Source organism: Vombatus ursinus, unplaced genomic scaffold (genome assembly GCF_900497805.2).
Source record: "Vombatus ursinus unplaced genomic scaffold, bare-nosed wombat genome assembly UNPS02009835.1, whole genome shotgun sequence".
In the NCBI taxonomy this organism is placed as follows: Eukaryota; Metazoa; Chordata; class Mammalia; order Diprotodontia; family Vombatidae; genus Vombatus; species Vombatus ursinus.
Genome location: NW_020949613.1, coordinates 18,337,665 through 18,360,974, shown reverse-complemented (window position 1 = coordinate 18,360,974; position 23,310 = coordinate 18,337,665). Strand labels below are relative to the sequence as shown.

General features: G+C 36.5%; 1 protein-coding gene across 1 annotated transcript in view; it reads right to left on the bottom strand.

Annotated features, from left to right (window-relative positions):
* The window catches only part of COL19A1 (collagen type XIX alpha 1 chain), a 394,072-nt gene that overhangs the window by 70,826 nt on the left and 299,936 nt on the right, over positions 1–23,310 (bottom strand). The window contains exons 20-34 of the mRNA XM_027852948.1: positions 22,808–22,839; positions 22,654–22,707; positions 21,886–21,939; positions 19,325–19,378; positions 18,643–18,732; positions 17,730–17,774; positions 17,547–17,624; positions 13,301–13,336; positions 13,148–13,192; positions 13,009–13,062; positions 12,299–12,340; positions 7,048–7,152; positions 6,659–6,712; positions 6,360–6,413; positions 1,644–1,697 (exon numbers count right to left, since the gene is read on the bottom strand). Of these exons, the coding sequence (XP_027708749.1) occupies positions 1,644–1,697; positions 6,360–6,413; positions 6,659–6,712; positions 7,048–7,152; positions 12,299–12,340; positions 13,009–13,062; positions 13,148–13,192; positions 13,301–13,336; positions 17,547–17,624; positions 17,730–17,774; positions 18,643–18,732; positions 19,325–19,378; positions 21,886–21,939; positions 22,654–22,707; positions 22,808–22,839 (851 nt within the window). The remainder of the gene's footprint in view (positions 1–1,643; positions 1,698–6,359; positions 6,414–6,658; positions 6,713–7,047; positions 7,153–12,298; positions 12,341–13,008; positions 13,063–13,147; positions 13,193–13,300; positions 13,337–17,546; positions 17,625–17,729; positions 17,775–18,642; positions 18,733–19,324; positions 19,379–21,885; positions 21,940–22,653; positions 22,708–22,807; positions 22,840–23,310) is intronic.

Sequence of the window (23,310 nt, the reverse complement as noted above, 5' to 3'; positions counted from 1 at the left end):
AGGTGGATAAGACACTTATAAAGACAGCCATAACACAATATTATAAGCTAAAAGAGTTACAAAACAATGTGAGATTTGACTGGAGAAAGTATTAACAAGCTATGAGATGCAACAGAGATATAGGAAAGCTTCATGAAGGAGGCAGCCTTTGAGTTGGACTTTAAAGTATGAGTATGAATTAAATGAGTATGAAGTAAAATATGAGTAAGAACTGAGCAGGTAAAAAGGGAGATATTCGAAGCATGTGGAAAAATAAGAGGTGGGAGAGTGCAGGGTGGTTGGAGAGCAAAGAAAAGTCTGGTTTGGCTGAAGCAAAGAGTGAATGCAGAGGAATAATATGATTTAAACCTGGAAAGGGGGAAAGGTAGTTTCAGATTCTATAGGGCCTTAAGTTCCTAAAGAATTTGAAGCTTATTTGACAGTCAGTAGGGATCCACTGAAGATTTTTGAGGTAAGGAGTGACATGACCACATCTATATACAAGAACAGTAATTCTCACAGAACTATTGGACTGTGCTCAGATCATATAGACCTAGAACAGAAGTTTGTAGGGTCTACTGAGATTATGCTGACGCAGAAAAAAACTTTCTCATTTAATGTTTTAAGAATAAAAAAGAAAAATTCTCTTTCCAGCTCACCTATTCCAATTACTAGTTTATCTTCAAAATGCAGTAACTTTGCTGTTGAGGAACAGGGATAATGCCTGGATTAAAGACTTTCTGTATTATGGGGAGAGAAAAGTGGTACCCATTGCTATGCATAGTGCATGAGGAACACTAAGTCACAGGACAAATGAAGCTATGGATTGTGGGAATTCAATTCAAGAAGCTTTTAAGAAACACCTATCTTGTGGTCAGCACCAAGTTAGGTAGTTTTTTTTTTAAAACGTATAAGATCAGTTGAGTCACTTTGCAGCAGTGACTGTTAAAGACTTTGTGAGGAGCTGAATGCTGAAAGCGAATGGGTAGAAATTGGTTAGCCAATCATTAATCTCTTACCCACTATTTGCCCAGGTACTGGGCACTGTTGGGGGGGGCACAAAAATGTGCAAAGTACAATCCCTGTTCCCAAAAGTGACATCTGGAGTTAAGACTAACTTACACTACAGAAGACTGTATACAATTGAGAGTTAAATTGGTAGCAGAGATTAAAAGTACAATGGTTCAGAGAAGATCAAATAATCAATGGGAAAGACTTTATGTACAACAAAAGACATGAGCTGAGCCTGGAAGGACAGGTGTCGGGAAAGGAAAAGATACTCCCAAGGCCACCTGCCTTTGAGGGCAGAGCAAGACTTCTGTGAGAGACAACTATACTCCCAGGTTGGCTGTTGGCTATTGAGGTCCTTCTGACTTAGCTTTTAAGAATCCTTTTACTGATTGGGACCAGAACAGTGCTCTGCACACATTAGATGCTTAATAAGAGCTTGTTGGACTGCTGAATTGAATATGTTGTTGAATTATGGACAAAATTCTTATTCTATGAAACTAATGGAGAGTCCCTAATGCTCAGAAAGATGGCAAATAATGCTGATTGAAAACTAGTATGGCGCTACTTCCTTCATAGCCCTATATACTGTAGGCACATCTATATGCATTAGGAAATAGCTTGTGAAACAAAACGTAGTAACATCAAACACTTACAGCAGGTCCAATAGGTCCTGGGGCTCCTGGAGTGCCTGGACTTCCTTGAAGACCCTGAAATGGACATAATTTTAACATAAAATAATTGTACATCTGCAAAAACACTCTACCCATTGTATCTGCCATAAAGGTCTTACTATCTATTGTAGTCAGGGAAAAATTATTCTAGATAGTCAAATCACAGAAATATGAAATCTTAGAATTTGAAGATGCCTCAGAGGTCATCTAGTGTAACCTATAAATCTCATCTGTTATGTAGAAGAAACAATGGATTTGGAATAAGAAGATCTGAGTTAAATTCCTCCACTGACACTTACCATCTGTGTGACTTTGTGTTCCAGTTTCCTCATCTGTTAAATGAAGTGGTTGGACTAGATACGGTCTAATGCTCCTTTGAGCTCTAAATCTATGCCCTATAAATGAAAAAACTTGGGTTTGAAGACTTCCAGTGATGAGAGGCTCACTACTTCATGAGGCTATTCCCTACTTCATTCTGTTTAACCAAAAACTGCCTTCCAATCATAGCTTACCCAATTTCAAAAAAATTAGTATGCATGCGAGGAAATATACCTAATACTAAAGTTATAGCCACCATAATCTGATTTTTTTTTGTTCATTCACAAAGCACTTTAGGATTTTTTAGGACCAGAGGGTCACAGAAACCCAGAATTCTTGATCTGAAATGGACCTTAAATATTACCTGTACTATTGGATTCAATTAGGGAATCCCCTCATCACCCCTCATTATGTGAATACATGGAATTGCTAGTTAAAAGTGTTTTCTGATTGGACAAATGTCTTATAAAATTGTTCCTTGTACTTTAGTTATGGTTCTGATCTTCAAATCTAATACAGGATTGTCAAATCATTGCCCGGAACAAAAGTTGTTTTTAATAATGTTATTAATCAGCTGGTAGTTTTTTTAAAGATGACAATTTTCTCATTAGAAACAGCTTTTCAACATTTAAAAAAAATTAGATTGGTCTACTAGTTTCTGTTTTTCATAAGAATTTCATCCTACAAGCAAATCTGAATTTGATTCATGGTCATAGATCTGGAGATGGAAAGGACTGAGAGGATCATTTGGTCCAGTTCCTTCATTTTACAGATGAGGAAACTGAGATGTAAAGTGACTTGACTAAGGTTACATAGGTTTGATGGCATTGCTTAAGAATTAATAACAAAATGTTTTTCTTTTAAATTTTTCTTGTAAGGCTTAAGATAATGGATAGTATCTTCCTTAGGGGCAGCTAGGTGGTGCATTGGATGGAATTCTGGGCCTGGAGTCAGGAAGACTCCTCTTCCTGAGTTTAAATTCACCCTTAGACACTTACTAGCTGTGTGGCCCTGGGCAAATTACTGAACCCTGTTTGCCTCAGTTTCCTCGTCTGTAAAAGGAGCTAGAGAAGGACATGGAAAACCATTCCAGTGTCTTTGCCAAGAAAACCTCACAAGGGGTAACTAAGAGTTGAACATGACTGAAAAATGGCAACAACATTCTTGTTTAACTTATCTGAAACTTATTTTCCTCAACTATAAAATGAGGGATAATAATATTTGTCTTAACTACTTCATATGGCTTTTGTAAAGTTTACATGAGCATGTATGTGAATATGTTTTGCTAATTGTCCAACAATATACAAAGACAAAAATAGATGAATACAATAACTAGAAATTCCTGTTTTAATTTTTTCTATTAATTGTTTCTCATAGCACATGACATTGTTGTAAAGGCACATAACCTCTCCAGGCCTCACTTCTACCATCTGTAAAATTAGAGGCTTAGACAAGATGATCTCTAAGGTTCTTCAAAACTTTAAATATTACTATATAATAATAATGAGGGAAGGAGTTAGAGGGGGAGGAAGAGGAAGTAGGGGGAGAGAGAGACAGAGAGAAAGAGAGAACAGAAACAGAGACACTGAGGGGAGGAAAGGAGAAAGAGAAACTGAGGCCTGGGTTAGGAAACTACAATAATTTATCCATTTTCACAGAGTTGTGTAGTTATAGGGACAATTCAAAGTCCAGCTGGTGCTTTTCCTTCTATTCAAGGTATCCCAAAAGTCTTAGTGCAGTTAAAAGCTTTAATAGCTTAAAACTACACTAGATCTTTTGTGACACCCTGTATATCCCACTGTGTAACAATGCATCTCACCTAACTAAAAACACTTTTTTTTGGCATCTTTTCAATCCGTTATCAATCTCCCTAATAATATAAAAGAAACATTTTCTTTTGGAAAGATGCTATTTATGGATTAGGCAACATGAATATCATAGAGGGCTCCTTTAAAAATCCTCATATTCCTACAAAGTTGTGTGTGTGTATTCTATTTCACACATAATTCTTTCTTGACCATTGTATCAGTCTAGAGCTGCTGAATGAGTCCTGAGATTTTCTAATTTATAAGCTTGGGGCTCATTAACCTTTGATGACCACATTAAACTTTAAAATAAACTGCAGGCCATAAATAAAAAAATACATTCTCAGCAGTCTTTCTCTGAATAAGCTGAAATGTTGTAGCATAGATAGAAATTACTGTGGATTCATAAAGGGCAATAAGATAATTTTAGGAGACAAGCTGGTCATTGAGGAAGACAAATACATCATAGGTAGTAGGGCACTCCATTTAGCACAGAGTACCAAGCATAAGTAGAAATTAAAATTTACTATATGTCCATCCAGGGATCATCAGAGCTAAGGCCCTTCATTGCTTGGATATTTTGAGCTCATAAGTCTTCCCTCAGTAATTGTCTAGTGAATATTTATTTCCCATTGTAATAATTCATGGCTGACAGTAGCTCCCCATATCTTAATTATCCATATTATCCTGAAAACATGCTTAGTAAGCCTTGAGCACCAAGTGAGAGTCCATTGTGTTGAGAGAGGTGTGTCTGCCCTCTACCAGCTTCTAACAAGTTGTTCCCTTGATATTTGCAATAAATTTTGTAGAAATGTAAATCATGAACATTGGACAAATGAAGTCACTTTGCCATAAGCAATGGATGTGTAACTTCTCTCTAAAAGTATCCTGTCAGAGGAAGGAGAGGCAATGAGGAATGAAAGACTTGAAAATATAAAAGTACTTTGCAACTGGTCAGAGATTTTTTCAGCTAGGACAAGAATGGTGTTCACATTAGATAAGTCTTTTAGTTGACTAATAGATTGGGGGGCGGCAGTTGAGAAGGATGTTTTGGCTTCCTGATTTCATTACTAGTGGGAGCTACCATTGGAAAAACTCCCTCACCAATACATATTAGCAACTTATATAAATATTTGCCTGGAGCAAGGCACAGAGAGGTTGTGTTTTGCTTCTCTATGTGTATGTGGCTAAGTATCTTGTAAATATCAGAGGTAGGGCTTGAACCCAGAGAATTCCTGTCTCAAAGGCAAGCTCTTAAACCATAGTGCCAGGTTGCTGCAATGATAGAGTGTATGGGCTATATTACTTTTCTAAAAAAAATCATTTTTAGAGATTACGATTTCTGCTCAAGGCTGAGAATAATCAGGGGAAAACTGAATTAATAGATTGGTTATTTGATTTATAATGTCCACATTTGGGAAGCTGGTAACTTGAAACCACTGGAATCCCTTAATTCATTAATAGCTTTGTGTAAAATCTTGTATGAGGGTTATATTGAGTCCTGTGTTATGGACTCCTTATGCAATATATTAGAACCAGTAGCTATTTCTAGTGGAGCAGCATGCAATAGCTTTTTCGTTCACAAAGAGAGCAAAGTACCCTACAGAATCAATAAAAATTAACTTTTAATGAATTTACCTTGAAGCCTCTTTAAAAAACCAAATTCCAATTATTTCCTGGCCTTTCTTATATTACCTTTTCAATTGTTTCTAAAATTTACCTCTTGAATCTAGGCAGTTAAAAGCTGTTAGGCCATTTAAAATCTGTTACTGTTATTGCACTTTGGTGCTGTCTTCTAGGAAATTTAAGAAAGCACAAACTTGTTTACTCTTGTTATTTTAGTGCTTTATTTATGGGTGAAAATAAAAATAAAAAATCCTTACCCTTGGAGGTGAATTTGGAAAAAAACATCCTTTCAAAATAGCATCAATACAAATGAAAAAACTAATGCATGATAATACCTAGTAATGTGAAGAAAGTATAGGCAACTATGGTGGCATAAATGATAGGTAGATTCACCTGTAAAAACCGATCTGTTTCATGGTATGCTGGCTTCCTACATTAGCATCAAGGTTAGCATATGCCAGATGGTTTACTTATTTTCATTAAGAAGTATTAGTTTCAAAACTGCCTAAATAAACAACAATTTATCATCCTAATGGTTTTTTTTCCAAGAATTAATGTGAATTATACAGGCACAGAATTGCATCCTGAGTACAACTGTGGCCCAGATCAGAAATTTTGAGACATTATCTCAAAAGTATATTTGACCTTCAGTTGGTCATTTTACTCAGTGATTCAATTTTCTTCATGTTTGAAATGGAAAGTAAACACCAACATTTTGTTATATGAAAAATCAGATAGTAAAAAAAAAGGTTTTGAAACTGACAAAAACATAAATAAATCTTTATCTTATTAATTCGTTAGCAGTTTAAACATGGCAAAACAACCTATTGGAGAGGAACTCCATATTTAGTAGTATCTTATATATTGCTAGTGTTTCATCAGTCATATGGGTTTATTAGGAATTATTAGGAATAATAGAAAAGCTAATTAAAATAAGAATCAATTTTACCTCATCACCCTTCTCACCAGGTAATCCAGAATATCCACGCTCACCTTTGCTTCCCTATGAAGACATCATATTTAACAATCACTCTACTGTTTTCCAGCAAACACTAGAAAAATGTGACTTTGAATGTGCTGACCAGACTTCAAAGAAGAGCCAGACATCATGCCAATGTAGCTGCTTTTCAAGTTACTATCCCCACCTATCAACCCATGTAGTTTCTACAACTCTTTACCTTTTTATCCTGAATTAAGGATTTGGGCCAGGGGAAGAGGAAAGGTTAAAAAAAAAAAAGATTCCCTTACCTTTGGTCCTTCTCTGCCAGGGATTCCTGGAGGGCCTCTTGGCCCCGTATCACCCTGAAGGCAATAGAAACAATATACACCAAAGGAACTGTCATATCTATACTCCACAAAAGGCACATATCCAGGATGCATTCATTCAACAATATTTATTATATGCCTACTATGTATAATTCAATTCAACAAATATTTGTTAATTGAATAATATTTACAATATAGTGTTTTAGGTGCGGGTGGATATCCAAAGATAAATAAGACGCAGGGTCTCCCTTCGGAAACTTACGGTCTAGTAAGATGAAATAGCACGGTATACAAATAAAAATAATACCAATTAGACTATGGTAAGGGCAGAAGAGGAAGAGAAAGTGCTTTGAGATCATTTCCATGCTTACCTTCCCTGCTACATAATAATTTCTTCCAGGTTCCCCAGCTCCTCTTTCCTCTCCTTTGGCAATTTTCAACCCCGGAATACTAGGATGACAGCTGCCGCAAACATTCTGTTAGGAATGGACAAAGGCCTAGTGACTTTAGTCATGCATAGTAAGCACATTTTGGTCAAATCCCTCAGAATCTGACTTCTATTTCAATTTAGAAATAGAGACTAAAGGTTGCTGCTGCCATAAACACTAGAATATATGAAAAAATAAAGCGTATGATGAAAGGTTTTCTTCTTTTAAAACTATTCAAAGTTATTTGGAAAAAAAAAAAGAATGTAGCTTGAAAATAAATTTGTTTTACCAGGGGAGAAATTCATTTGAGAAATAATTGCTAGTGTGACATTAGATTATTACATCAAATCCAAAAACTGATAAAAAAAAAGTTAAGGAAATTCCCTTTCTTTTGCTTTATTAATTCCTTTTCTAAGTAATTTGCTACCCACTTGTAGTTTCCACCTTTCTCCTTTTTGAAAATCAGTTTATTAGCATTTCAATTACTTTTAGATTTAGTTTAGTAGGACCTTATGTTTTAATGCTTGGACTCACAACTCAACATAAGATTTATCACATAGCTAACTCTCTTCATACCCTGATCCCTTCTTGGCTTTCCAGTCTTCTTATATTTTACTCACATGTACTCTATGATCCAACAACCTTGGCCTATTTTCTGTTCCTTACACACAACATTCCATTGCCCCATGGCTTTATACTGGCTTTAACCTTTGCCTGGATATACTCTACCTCCTCACTTCCATATACTGGAATCCCTGCTTTCCTTAAAGACTCAGTTCAAGTGCCACCTACTGAGGGAAGCCTTTTCTTGATGTCCCTAGATTGTAGTGCCTTCACTTTCATGGTTACTCTGTTTTTGATTTGTATATGCCTTGTATATGCCTATATATGTACACTATTAGAAGATGATTCCCTTCAGGGAAGGGACTATTTTACTTTTGTCTTTGCATCTCCTGCACTTAACACAATTTCTATGGCTTAGGTTTTTAATAAATGCCTACTGATATGTGTGTGTGTGTCTTTTTCTATCTCTCTCTCTTCTCTGTCTCTGACTCTCTCTGTGTTTCTGTCTCTGTCTTTCTTTGTCTTGCTTCCTTCATCCCCTTTTCCTTCCCTGCCCTCTCTGAAAAAAGAAACCACAACCCTGGGGGCTTTAGTTGACCATTAGCTTAATATGAATCAACAGTATGGCAGAGCTATTAGAAAACTCTCATGCAATAGAATGTATTAATGAGTATACATCAAAGGAGTCTATGTCTGCCCTATAAGAATAAGGCTAGTTAAGTTCAGAAAGGATGGGTTAAGATCTACACTGGTAAAGAGACTACCCACATGGATGACATCATAGCTCTTTGATTTAAGTGCATAGTGCATGCAATGCACTGTTCTGGGTGCTATATGAAATTCAAAGATGATTAAGTCATGGTCTCTGTTACTACAGAGTTCACAATTATTTCAGGATGATCTGAGAGTGGGGTAAGGGTATTTAAAATATGGAGATAGTATAAAGTCACAAATATGCAATGCTAGATAATAAATGGACAGTAAGTAAAATGAAGAATGGGGGCAGCTAAGGTGATACAGTGGATAGAGCACTGAGCTTGGAATCAGGAAGACTCACTTTCCTGAGTTCAAATCCAGCCTCAGATACTTACTAGCTGTGTTACCTGGGGCAAGTCACTTAACCCTGTTTGCCTCAGTTTCCTTATCTGGAAAAGGAAATGACAAACCACTCCAGTATCTTTGCCAAGAAAACCCCAAATGGGGTCATGAAGAGTCAGACACAAATGAGATGACTGAACAACAAAAAAATGGAGAACTTAAGAGAGGTACATATTCCTAGGTAACATACAGAATGAAAAAGTTCATTTCCAATCTGGGAAAATAAATACTCTTTAAATGTCATATAAAGAATTTTTTTTTAAGCAGAATTGGAATGTTTAGCCTAGGGAAAAGAAAACTTGGGGAAGGCGAATGATAGATGTTTTTAAGTATTTTCAGGGCTGTCCTAATGAAAAGGAAATTATTCTAGAGGGAAGGAGGGGTAAAAATTATAGGGAGGCAGATTTTAGTTTAATATAAGGAAGGATTTGCTAATAATCATACATGTTAAACAGTAGAACAGATTGTTTGTCAAAGAATAGGATTCCTAGTCATTCATAGTGTCCAAGCAGAGGCTAGGTGACAACATGTCAGGAACTTTATAGAGGAGATTGGAAGGGAGACTGTGTCACATGACTTTGAAGCAAATTCTGACTCTGAGATTCTATCCAAAAAGCTTTTTTTTCTCTTTATACCATCAACCCTTAATGCTCAGAAAAGATGTCATTTTAAACATATGATGTTCATATTATATCCAATTGCTATTCAATGTAACATGCTAGTGACTAGCACAGTGCCCTGTACATAGTAGGTGCTTAAGAATTCTTGTTCACTTGACAAACTACAGGTAAAGAGGAAGGATTTACTATTCAGTCCATTAGAATCCTTTAAAATAATAGAATGCAAAAGCTGCAAGGAACCTAAGAAGTCATCTAATCCCAAACTCTAAATTTACAAATGAGGAAACTATGGCCCAGAAAGATTGTGTCCTAGGTTGTACAGCTAATTAGTGCCAAAATCTATGTAAGAATTATGGTCTCTTTACTCCTAGGTTTGTTATCATTCTGTGCCATTCAAATTTTGCCTTCAGGTGCAGCTAGGTGGCGCAGTAGATAGAGCACCGGCCCTGAGGTCAGGAGGACCTGCGTTCAAATTCAACCTCAGACCAAACACTTGATACGTACTAGCAGTGTGACCTTGGGCAAGTCACTTAACCCCGATTGCCTCACTAAAACAAACAAACAAACAAACAAATTTTGCCTTCAGCTGCTTATTATTTTTCTATTTCTCTTTAAAAAAAAACCCAAACTACCAAATTACTCCCCCCCAGTAGATTTAGGCTTGGTATTCATAAATCATATTGATTTTTATCATTCTGTTCTGTTTTCCGATTAATTTGCTATTGTATTTGTCTTCGAGGTTCCCCAGGAGGTTTTCTTTTAGAATGAAGCATTACTCTATCAGGTACTCATTGCTAGAGCCTTGACCATATTTTTGTATATTGGAGCACAGTACATGTAGGCAGTGTGTACCTCATGTTAGTGAAGTGCTCCTGAAACTTGGACACCTCAATGGATTTGTGATTTCATCTTTGGAACAACTCCCTTTGCCAACTCAGGCTAAAATCCTTGCATCTTATCTTGGCCTTCAGGACTGACTCTTGTTAGTATATTTTCACAAACCACCTCTGGAGAATCCATCAGAAACATGCAGGGGCTACCTTCTTGTCCTTTTTAATGGAACCTGTGATTCTAGTGGTATGTAAACTCCTTCTACCAGTGCAGATCAGTTACCTGGCCAATTAGTGTTAGAGGCAGGACATGAACCCAGGTCTTCCTGACTCTGGGGTCCTCTCTCCAGGCACTATGACATGCTGCTTCTCTTTTCAACATATAAGGATACCAATCCACAATTTTAGTTGTCTATCGTCTCTCATTCTTGCTACATAAACAGCTCTTTTCTTTTCCTCCTACAAAGTGCTTTATGAGGTCATTTATTGAAAGTGATTCTTATTTTAGCTAATGAAGCCCTGGAACCATAGCACCTCAGGATTCTCTTGTTTCTTATAAGCACATTAGGACTGATGGGCTGTATCCACAAGAAGCAAGTGCATTCAAACAAAGTTAGCCTTCGCCCCCAAGATTACTCTGTTCTTTAAATGGCTTAACCCTACTGCTTCTCTACACATCTTATCCAGCTTGAAATTCCTACATTCAGTGAATGTATGTGGTGCTATTTTTAAAACTCTTCTTTTAAAATTGTTTTGAGGTTCTAATGACAGCTCTTGATTAATGAAGATTAAAAGGCCCAGATGTTTATTGTTGTTGTTTAGTAGTTTCAGTTGTATCCGACTCTTCATGATCCCATTTGGGGGGCAAAGATACTGGAGTAGTTGACTGTTTTCTTCTCCAGATCATTCTACAGGTGAGGAACTGAGGGTTAAGTGACTTGCCCAGAGTCACACAGCTAGTAAGTGTCTGAGGCTAGATTTGAACTCGGAAGATGAGTCTTCCTGATGCCAGGCCCAGCACTCTGTTGACTGGGCCACCTAGCTGCCCTCTGATATTTATTACTCCAATAAAAATGCACATACAACATTAGGAAGAGAACATTCCTCTCCTTATTGGATCATTAGCTTGACGCTGTGGTTTAGTTAACAACACATTCTCATATAGAGAGAGCTGCTATTCCTATGACTATAACTGTAATACATACAAGAGCTAGGTACATAACCCATACAAGGTAGGGGACTAGAAAAAAAAAAGTGATATTGCATTGTGCCTGGGGCATCAGTCCCCATGCTTTCTGCTCACAACACATAGATACAGACATAGATTATTTTTACATTTAGTTGCTCCAATACACTTAATGTCTTGTTAAGAAGTACAGAGAAATGTCAGAGTAAAAAATATAACTTTGTGTTTAACTCTGAATTTGCAGATGGATAAATGATTTCCATCCAATTTAATAACAAGCTAGTTGCCATGCTTGGTAGTACTCTCTCCTCTCTTTGTAAAGTTCCTTGATATGATATGTTGGTCCCTTACGTTGTTTTGTGAAAACAAGCTGTGGTTCACCTTTCTTCTCTGACGTTGCTTACCATTGTGTTTTCTAACTCTGTATTTCACACATGTATTCTAGTTATCCGTATTTGGGTTTTATTCCCTGTTAGATTGTACTTACTCAAGACAAGTAAAGCAAATGGGATAATGGTTCCCAAAAGGGAGCAAGGTACGTGACTTCCTATTAAGAGAACACTGCAGAGAGTTTTCTATTAGGAAAAAATTGCTATAGAAAGAGAAAATAATCTGTTCAGGGTTGCTAATGTTACTATCTCTTTTCCATAGCTTACTTTAGGACCAGATCTATGGTGCCTTCCCCAAGAAAAGTAGATTAGTCATGGTAGGGGGATTAATATAAGGCATGAAATACAATGAGCAATATTCCTCCCTTAATTATTTTTAAAATATATATCCTACCTTTTAAATTTAACATTGTTGATGAGACTAAACAAGCCCCATCTTGTAAGAATATCCTGGCTATTTCTTTAAAAATGAACAGAAACAGATAATCTTACATAACAATAGATTACCTTCAACATAGCACCAATATCTCCCAAAAGAGGAAGTGCGATCTGTAATAAGATCAAGTAGACAAATAAATGCACTTAAAAATAAACAAACAATAGAATCTATCCTAAATTTATAACAGTTTGCTATATCCTTGTCATCAGAATAAATGTCATTTTAAGGTCACATATCATCCAATTTGCATATTTCAAATGAAAGAGATCCAATAATTTTATTGTGAAAGAATTACTCTTTTATTGATCTAAACTAATTTTGAAAAACTTACTGCTTCTAATTATCATGGTCATTTCCATCTCTTAAAGTATTAGCATTCATGAATGCATATAATAATCCAGGCTATTTACCTGTTAAGGTTTCATTTGGAAAATAATGACATTTATTAAGAAGCTAGCACTTGGAAGGGTCAAACATCTACCTATCTTTTGACTATAATTGCTATTGGATTGAAACATTAAATGCCCAAACTCAACTCGGGTCAAACTTCTCTAGCTGAATTACAAACCCCAGAAAATGAATGTTTATCACAAAACAATGCTGACACAGTCTGACTTTTCTCTCTAAAATAATGGGAGCAAACAAAACCCCCAGGTAGCAAGGAAACATTCTAATTAGTTGTGATGATAAAAATCTATAAGCTCTGATAGAAGTTTGGCTTCTGTGTGAAATTCTGGGCATTTCAAATACATAAACGAGGCTCAGCTTGCATACATACAGGGTCACCTGGGGGACCTGGCATCCCTGGCTTCCCATCTCTCCCTGGAGCTCCCTGAAAAAAGAGAAGATCATCTTTTAAATTCCTCATGTGGAGATAGGCTTAATATAAAATATTAGAATGTAAACCTATTACTCACATCAGTCCCTGGAGTTCCCGGTAACCCAGGGAGGCCTCTAGGACCCTGAAAAGGCAGAGAAATCATGATTACTTATGACAGGACTCTTCTGACAATTACTGCCTATGAAGCATACTATATTCACTTAACCAAATGACTTAGTAAAGATTCTACCTGAATACCTGGCTCTCCAGAGGGTCCTCTGGATCCCTACAAATGAAAGCACAATCAATCAGAATTCTCTCTTTAGGTATAGATAGGTTAGGATGAGAATTTATTAAATGCCTACTATATGTTAGGCATTGACAGGACTGTAAATTATTTAGATGAATCCAACAACTCTTTGGAAGATTTAACAAAGTCTCCATATAGTTACATAAAACAACCAACCCCATAAATCACATACATATTACAGTTGAAATATTAATGTCTTTAAAATTCAGGTTTTAAAAAAATCACTTCATAGAAATTCCCATTCTTTTCAGCAAAAATATGGCTGTTCAAACAATAGTTGTTGTTCAGTTGTTTCAGTCGTGTCTGACTCCTCATGGTCCTATTTGGGGTTTTCTTGGCAAAGATACTGGAGTGGTTTGTCATTTCCTTCTTCATTTCATTTTACAGATGAGGCAAACACGGTTAAGTGACTTGCCCAGGGTCACACAACTAGTACCTGTCTGAACCCATATTTGAAGTTAGGTCTTCCTGACTCCAGGCCCCGCACACTATCTGCTGCATCAACTAACTGCCCAATAAACAAGACACCCATTTCTTATTTCTGCAGCAAACATTTATCAAGTTGGATGGAGCATGGTAGAGAGGAAAGAACATTGCCTTTTGTGTCAGAATATCAAGGTTCAAATCCTACCTCTGATAACTTACTACTTGTATTGGGCAAGTTATTTAACTTTCCTAGGCCGTGTTTTCTGCACAAATAAAATGAAGGAGGTAGAGTAGACTCTGAGGTCCCTTCCAGCTCCAGGTCTGGGCCCAGGGCTTCTTCTCCTTGCTGTTTTTCATTAGTTGTTTGATGGTACCTCAAGAGCTGGTACACAGTCATCAGGGTAGGACGTAAAACTCAAATCAGTCAATTGTTTCTAATTTTAAAAGTTTAAAATTTTGGGGAACTAAAAGGAAGCTTAGGATTTGTTTAAATATTTTAATTATTTGGACTCTTCCTTGATCCTATAATAATGATAACTGAAAGTGGGAAGATTAACCTCACACTACATGGAGATGAAGCATCTGGATAGCAGCCTTCTGTTCTTTTCTTCTCTTCTTCTCCCTTAGTTTTTCTTCCCTTCCCTTAGTTTTTCTTTCCTTCCTATTCCTCCCTTTCCTTTCCCTTAGTTTCCCTTCCCATTTCTTCCTTTCCCATACCTTTCCTTCTCTTCCTTGTTCATCCTTTCCTGTCTCTTCCCTTTCCTTGCCTTCCCATCCCTTAGCTTTTTTTTCCTTCCCTTCCCTTTGCTTCTCATTACTTCCCTTTCTTTTCCTTAGCTTCCCTTTGCATTCCTTCCTTTCCCACTGGTGATATAAAAGCAAAAGTAAAACGGTCTACCCCTTCAAAAATTTTGTGTTTGGCAAGGGCAACAGCATATATCTCCAATGCAGACGGGAAGCTCCTCTGTAATTTATAGTCTTACAAAGTTGCCTGGGTCATGGACAAGTTAAGTGCATTACCAAGAGTCACATGGCTATCCTGAATAAGAGGCAGGACTCAAACCCAGGACTTCCTGACTCTAAGGCCAACTCTCTCTCCACTATTCCAAGCTGCTTCTTTTCTATCAATTTGATTCTTATTACTTTTTTCTCTTTTTCCTTTGACTAAGAATTCCCAAACTATAATTCTCAAAACTACTTTTTCCTTTGTTCAATCTTCTATTTCCAGCTCTCTTATATTCTTTCTCAAAACAAATTACTTCATTGTGGTCCCCTCCCACCTGCCCCACCTTTTAAATCTCTGGATAAATTCAACAAAGGCCTATTCCAAAAAAGAGTATGGTTAAAAGAACATTTTATTCAACCTTCTTTTATTTTCAAATTCTATGAGTTTTTAAGAGTAATTTTAAGATGTTCTTTCTACTCCTTCCTAATTGCTAGAACTCTTATATGGAAACTATTTCTTATAGTGCTTTATAATTTTACCCATTTTAAAATGTGAACTTTATAATTTATCATAATTGTAACTGGTGTGAATTTAATTACTACTGACAATAGGGGAAAACCCTAGATATACCCAGGATGAAGGTGCCAGCCAAGAAGAGAGCAAACCCACATGTACTTGCCTAAAGGTACATCCACCATATAATCACAGGCAGCAGAGCTTTTATTGGAGAGAAATTGAGAGAAAGGCCATTCAACATTCAGCAGAGGGAGAGCAACTATACAGCTCACACTGCTATAACTATGTTCTCATTAACTGCTGCTCCTGGTAGAAGTACATAATTTGGGTTCTTTAAGGATCAGCATCAGAGTTTCCTTTCATGCTGGAGATCTGATCAGCTGCTAAGGGATATCAATCTGCTGCATAAGTTTCTGTTTTTCTGTGGGTCAGCCTACTCAAGATTGGAACAAGGAAAATGTGCTTTTTTGTGTTCCTGAAAGAGTAGGGATCTTTAGGTTAGGAATTCTGCTAGCCTGTGTGTGTCTGAGGGCAGTGGAAAGGAACCAGGGAAATGATATGCGCTGGTCAGGTTACTAAGGGTTGATAGCCACTGACTAGCACAGCTCTAGCATAAGAGAACCAGCAATGATTCTGAATTACTCTGAATTACCCTGAAGGCTTGACACCTGAGAAAATAGAGAGCACTTTCTGCTTCAGCATCTGTGCCATTGTCAAAGTGTTTTGTAATGTTTTAATAGCTGTCATTAAAAATATTTTAAGGTAAGTTTCTTTTGGGCAGCTGGGAGGCACAGTGGATAGAGTGCCAGTCCTGGACTCAGGAAGACTCATATTCCTGAGTTCAAATCTGGCCTTAGACATTTACTAGCTGTGACCCTGGGCAAGTCACTTAATCCTGTTTGCCTCAGTTTCCTCATCTGTAAAAGGAGCTGGAGAAGGAAATGGCAAACTACTCCAGTATCTTTCCTAAGAAAACCCTAAAAGGGGTCACAAAGAGTCGGACACAATTGAACAATAGGTTTCCTTTGTCCTTATTTTACATGAAAGAAAGGGGGTAAAGTGACTGCCTCCAATCCCATAGTGAGTAAAGGTGGAGTCACTATCAGAACCTTTAGCCCTAGGTCTTAGAAGGCCATTTCCCCTGAACAAATTATTAGCTTTTAAATATATCATTTAAAATATATCATAATTAAGTATACCATGTCACTCCCATGCTCAATAAACTCTAGTGACTCAGTATTACCTCTTAAATAAAATATATGTTTCCTCTACCTTCCTCACCTGGCTTCACCCTACCTTTCCTGGATTATTTTACATCATTCCCCTTCACTCACTCTATAGTCTAGGCAAACTGGTCTTCTCCTGTTCCTCACACGTGACATTCAATCTCCATCTCTACACCTTTGCACTTGCTATTTCGCATACCTGATATGCATTCCCTCCTTATCTCCATCTAATGGAATCCATTTCCTTCAAAAGCTCAATTAAAATAATACCCTTGTAGGGAGGCTTTTCCTAATCTCCAGTACTAGTTCTCCCTTCCTAATTACTTTATATTTATTTTGTATAGATTTCTATATGTACAAATTCTCTCTCCTGATAGAATATAAACTTAAGGGCAGGAATTATTTCCTTTATGTCTTTGAATCCTCTGAGCCTTGCATGGTGCCTGGCACACTGTAAGTACTTAATATAATTTTGTCAATTGAATCAAATTCAACTGTGTGCAGTTCTATGAACCTTTTCTTCTCTATGTTCAGGAGTTTGCTACCCTGACTAGACTAATTTTTTCCAATAATCTTTCCACTGCTTTCACCTTGTTCAGGCCAATTTCATAGATATTCAATTTTGTTCCTTTCTCCAACTTATCTCCTACATTGCTTTGAATTTCTGTGAAGGCTGCCTCCCCTCTTCTCCATAAGTTTGTAATCTTTTCTCCCTCTTTTTTTTTTCTGACAGCCCATCTTTTCTACGAAACTATACTATGACAGTAATCAGGAAGGTCCCTGATCCAAGCAATTTTTCAATAGAATTGGTATCATTTCTCAGATGATATCACCTTTTAAGCCAGCAAATAAGCTAAATGGATTCAAGCATCAGTTAATGGTTAGATTTAAGTGATATCCACATGTCCCTTCTATGATCTCAGATAGTCTAGACAGGCTTAGTTCAGGGACCATGGAAAGTGACCAGGCATCCTTAAATGTCTTGTAGATAGTTGAAAAAATAAGAACAATATCAAGAAGCATATACTATTGGTATAAATGTTCACAAAAGCCCTCAGTTCATTTCTCTTACTGGTTGGCCAGGAATTCCCATTCCTGGAGGTCCGATGTCACCAGGGAGTCCATGAACACCTGGCAGTCCTCTTTCACCCTGTGTAATGAGAGATTTCCACTAATACATACCTCAAGGAGAATGTACTTCTGCTGCCAAACATTGTCAATTTCTTTTAATGTAGAAGTCTTATCATTTTCCTACCTTTGGCCCTCGTGGACCAGGTGTCCCTGGAATTCCATTCAAGCCCTAAAAAGAATGAAGAAGCAAGTAGATGAACAGTATTTTTGTCTCCTTGAAGAATCAAAGATTTTGGAAAGTCAATGTCTAAAATAAGTCACTTTGATCATCATTCCAAGTATGTGTGCTTTTGCCTTTAGGGAAGAAACGTAAAATTTAGGCAATCTACAGATTGGAATGACTTTAAAGAGATGGAAGGTATGTTTTTATTTTAAAATGAAAATATATATAGTAAAACATATTTCTTAGTGGTAGGAATTTATCTTATTAACACTAGAGATAAGTTACAAAAAGGATTATGAAATAGTAATACTATGTACACTGTTTAAAGTTCATAACTACACAGAATTTTCCATGTCCTAGCTAGACCTTAGCCTAGACTAGACGGTTTTTTTTTTTTTTCCTGAAATGACTCTTCACACCCAGCCTCTGCTGGACTTCTTGATGGAAGCTTCAAGATTCTGCATTAGTTCTGGACAGAGCAGGCACAAAAGTAGCACCTTAAAAGGCTTACCTATCATCTAAAGCAGACCTGCATAACTTGGCAATAGGTAGGGACCAAAATTAAAATAGGCTAAACTTCTTCGGCCACAGATAGGTTTTTAGCAGCTTACTTTCCAAGTAAAGGTAACTAGAGATGGGCTGATCATGGTCAGTTGCGCAGGTCATGTGACAAACAGGAGAGAGTGCACAGTGGCAGGCCACCCAAAATCCTTTGGTGGGCAGCACGGGGCCCATGATCTGTATGCTGTGCAGACCTGATCTAAGGGATGAAATAAGGCTACACACATTGATTTGCCCATATGAGCTACTCAAAACTAGAAATATGTATGATTATACAGTGAAGGGAAATATGTATGTTAAGAACCATACTTACTGGTTCACCAGGCAGGCTTATACCTGGGGGACCTGCCTCACCTTTTGGACCTGGATGTCCAGGAGGCCCTATAATTCCACCAGGGTCTCCCTGCAAAAGGTAGAAAACAATGATAAATTAATTATTTAAGTTATTTTTAAAGGAAAGACGCTAGTAGATCACATTAGCTTCCTGACTAGTGTCTCTCTCTTTCTGCTGCCTGCTTCTGTCTCTCTCTGTTTGCTTTGCAAACCTTAAAGCTCTACATAAATGTTATTATTATTATTATTATTATTGTTTCAAAGCACGCATAGTGGCATTGTTATGCAAACAACAATTTCAAATATGTGTTTAATTGGTGGTATCTCTACAATACATTAGGTGAAATAATTTAAAAGGATTCCCTGAGTAACCAATCAACATTAATATCTGTATGCAGCATTAATATCTCCCCTTCCAGTTCCAGGTTAAATTGCTTCTTATTAATGTACTGCTTTAGTAACAGAACCAGAGATGGATTATCAGATTTCACAGATCCTCAGTTCACTACGTCTATAGATTTTTTATGTTATACGTATTTGGGAGTCAGTCCTATTCAACCCTGATTTGTTTTTTTTTCACTTTCCTGAAAGAAGGCTTTTCTGTATCTTTCAAATATATCAAAATATATAATATGTTCAAAAAAATCAAATTGAAATCTTACCTTTTCTCCTTTAATGCCTTGTTTTCCTGGAATACCATGTTCTCCTGGTAATCCCTGGGCAATTCCAAAATAAAGGAAACAAATTATTGAAAAATGATTTTAAGGCATACTTGTTCTTGTGATTCTTAATACTAAGAATGTTACATTAATAAAAGAAGTATAGAGAAATTAGACCATTTGGGATCTATTGGGCCAGGTAAGAGAATCCTAGTAGGAGTACTTGAGCCTACTGGTTTATGTGAGGCCTGGCGGAAACAGTCGATGTACTTATTGACTGATAAAGGGAGACACAGACCTCATTCCCCTCCTGGAAGAATTTCAGCCAAAGTCAAAATGAGAGCAAATGCTTTGGAACATAGTCACATCATGGACAAGGGAGATGGTGGTTCAAGAGAAATTGATTATAACATATGGCAACAATCCTTAGGAAGGAAAAAGGACAGGAATCTTTTTTACCTATTGGCATTTCATATTCTTTTCTTCCTTTTTTGCTTTTATTTTTTAGAAGCTTTTGCCAACCCCTCTGAATTCTAATGCCTTTCCTCCATTAATTATTTTCTATTCATCTTGTATATAGCTAGCTTTGAATGTATTTATTTGTATGTTATCTTTCCCCATTAGATTGTAAGCTCTTTGAGGGCAGGTACTATCTTTTGCCTCTTTTTGTATCACCAGTGCACAATGCCTGACACAATTTATTAAGCACAAGTAGGTGCTTAATAAATGTTAATTGATTGATTGAGATATTAGCTATTCTTATTCTTACCTCTCAGTCAATGTGTGGCTGTAGCTACTATGTTTATGAATCAGCTCTTTTCTCTTTCTTTTTCCTCCTTCTTTCTGCATCTTTTGCTTCCTTTCTTTTTTCTCTCCTTCCTCCCTCTTTTCTCTCTCCCTTTCATTCTTCCTTTCTTCCTTTCTATTTTTTGTTGTTTAATTTATATATTCCTTTCATTATTTTTCTTTAACTCTTTTCCTTATTTCTCACATTCTCTATGTTTATTTCTTTCTCTTCCTTCCTTTCTTTTTCCCTACTTCCCTCTTTCCCTTCCTTTCATTCTTTCTTTCCCCCTTTCTATTTCTTCTCTTACTTAATTTAAATGTCCCTTTCATTATCATTTTAACTTTTGCTTTATTTCTCACATTTCTGTTTCTCTTCCTTCCTTCCATCTTCCTCCTTCTTTCTCTCTGTCTCTCCTTTGATTCCCCCCTTCCTCTCCTATCTCTTACATTTTGCTATTTTGTTCATGTTATTATCAGGTTAGTGTTTTTGTGTTATCAGGTGACAAAATTAATAAAATACTTTTCTCCACACATCACATGACCAAGGTAACATGAGCCTAAGTCATCATGATAAATTATGGACAATTTGCTCTTGAGTCTCTGCTCCAGCTGGGGAAATACATCCATTACCCAAAGAAATCTCATTCACAACATTTGTTGTTTTGGCAGTATTTCCAGGAAGAACAGTTTGGGGGGATAATGAAGTAGATGAAGTGTTTTTAATACTGGAAATTTCATTTGCTCTCTGTAACAGATACTCTCTTTGCCTTTTCCTAATTTCTCTTTCCCTAATATCCTCCCTTGATGTTCCAACTTTATTCCCATCCCCTTCTCCCATGACAGTATTTAGCAAATTCTCACTGGATACAAGTGCCTTGAATTATTTGAAGGGAATGAGTAACAGATATCCAGTAAATAATACATGTGTTTACAAAATAAGAATGCATGAATAATTCCATAACACATACAGAAAGCTTTAGGCTGTATCTCATTTTAAGAATTTCATATCTATAGAATTTAAAGTAAATATGCAAACCTTTACCAAAAACACCAAAGTAGTCCAAATATGCAAGATGATCTAACTGCCCAATTCATGCGCCTGATTCTGGAACCTAAATGGTAGATTTCCCTTCTTTGGAGGAATTCAAGATAGATTGGAATGCCATTTGTCAGGTATATTAGAGCTATGATTCTCTGAGTTGGACTCTGAGTATGAGTTGGACTAACTGAGGTCTTTTCCAACTTTAAATTCTGTGATTCCAACTTTAATGATATTTCTGTTGTTCTGGATGAGTATATTGATGCAAGAGGTGTTTTGATATCTTTTTTCCATGTTTTAGACTCAGACATAATTGGCCAGTAACTACACCAAGACCACTTTTCTTTCAATCCAGTGGAAATATTACTTAATCTTACAAGACTGCTTCACATTTTCTTCTTCATATCCTGGAAGTCTAAAACCAACATTTAATTAATAATAGTTCTAAAGAATCTCTAAGTAGGCTAATGATATTTAAAAGGATCTAGTGTCACAGTTGGTTGTTGACTTCAAGCGAGCAGGTGCAAGCATTTAGTGGAGGTGATGACTCATATCCTGCTCCATCTGAAAATCATACACTTCAGAAAACATAAAATAAAGTGGTCACATGAAGAGATCTTAAAATTCTCAGAAACTATTTTTTGCTTTTGATGGGATTATTGCAAGCTTTTCCCCAAAGCTTTTAGTACATTATATCTCATTTTGCTAAATCAGAAACACAGATCTCTTCTATGCTTACAATATTTGCTGGGGGTCCTCTGGGTCCTACGGAGCCTGCTGGTCCTTGCTGACCCTGTATAAGAAGCTGATATGTGTTTTAGCTCCAAAGAAGATACTATTTCTAAACAACCCCAATACACATAATGACTTCAGTGATACCTTTTATAAATATTAAAGAATTCCTTGGTCTATAGGAATGTGTGATTGTCATAGATATTACTGTCCCATGATAGCAGTTTAGTATACATTACACTTAAAGGGACTCTTTACCGATGTTTCCATTTAAAGAGATCTATTATCAACAGCAGGTGATGCCTGGGTCACATACCTTATCCACTAATAGGGTATATTCTTTGCTAATCTCACTCAACAGCTGCTAGCAGCTGGGAAACTCCTGCAAAAAGGTTCCTACACTTGGAATTCAAGAATCTGGAAACTAGGTAATTGGTATAGGCACCAAGTCATCTAAATTCCCTTTCCTAGTAGAAAGAAATCATTTTAAGGATTGAGAACAAGGATTATGGTTTTTGTTGCCTCTCTTGATTCTTTTGACTTTTAGGTATTTAATGGCACATACAACTTTGGAACCCCCAAAGCATCAACATTATGTTGTAGACCACACGGCACAGATATGGTGAGTATAACAAATGAGTGAATGTACACACCATGGAGAGCACTGTAAAGTCATCAAATCATGTATGACCGACAAACCCACATCTTTTGCTTTAAATAGAAAATTAGAATGTAGGATTTTTTTTCATTTTATCTCTACTATAATTTTATATACCTTAATTCCTGGATTTCCTACAAGTCCAGGGGGACCAGAATCTCCAGGTTCACCCTAAATTGAGAAAGACCAAACATGATTACTTAATATTCAAAACAACTTGAGGAAGCACTATCAGTTTATAGATGAGAAATGAAAATGGTAATGAGATTACCTTCACTCCTGGTGATCCTTTTATCCCAGTTTCTCCCTGTAAATAAAATAATAATAAGCTTAAATTTAAATAGAGATAAATGCTAATTATTCAGTCTATCTGAATAGTAACTGACTGGTATACAGTAGATGGAAAATTTTAGATGCTATGGTAAAGCTAATAAAGTTTCACAGACAAGTCACAATCTAAACGTTGGATAAATTAAGTAAATAATAATTTTTTAATTTTCTTTCTCCTCAGTAGCTACAAAATTTTGTCTTCTGATATAAGTGCCATTTCTTCCACTTCTCTCATAATCATTATTTTTCAATAAAAATGTTATTCTAATATGTAACCTTTTGTACACTTGACACCGCTCAGTATTATTATAATTCAGTGCTAGCTATTCTCATGGAGAATTCAAATGACTAAAAAACAACCAAGAAAAACACTTAAACTAACATGTCCCAGATATTTTGTTTTCATGTAAATATACCATATGATCATAGGATTTGGAGCTGAAA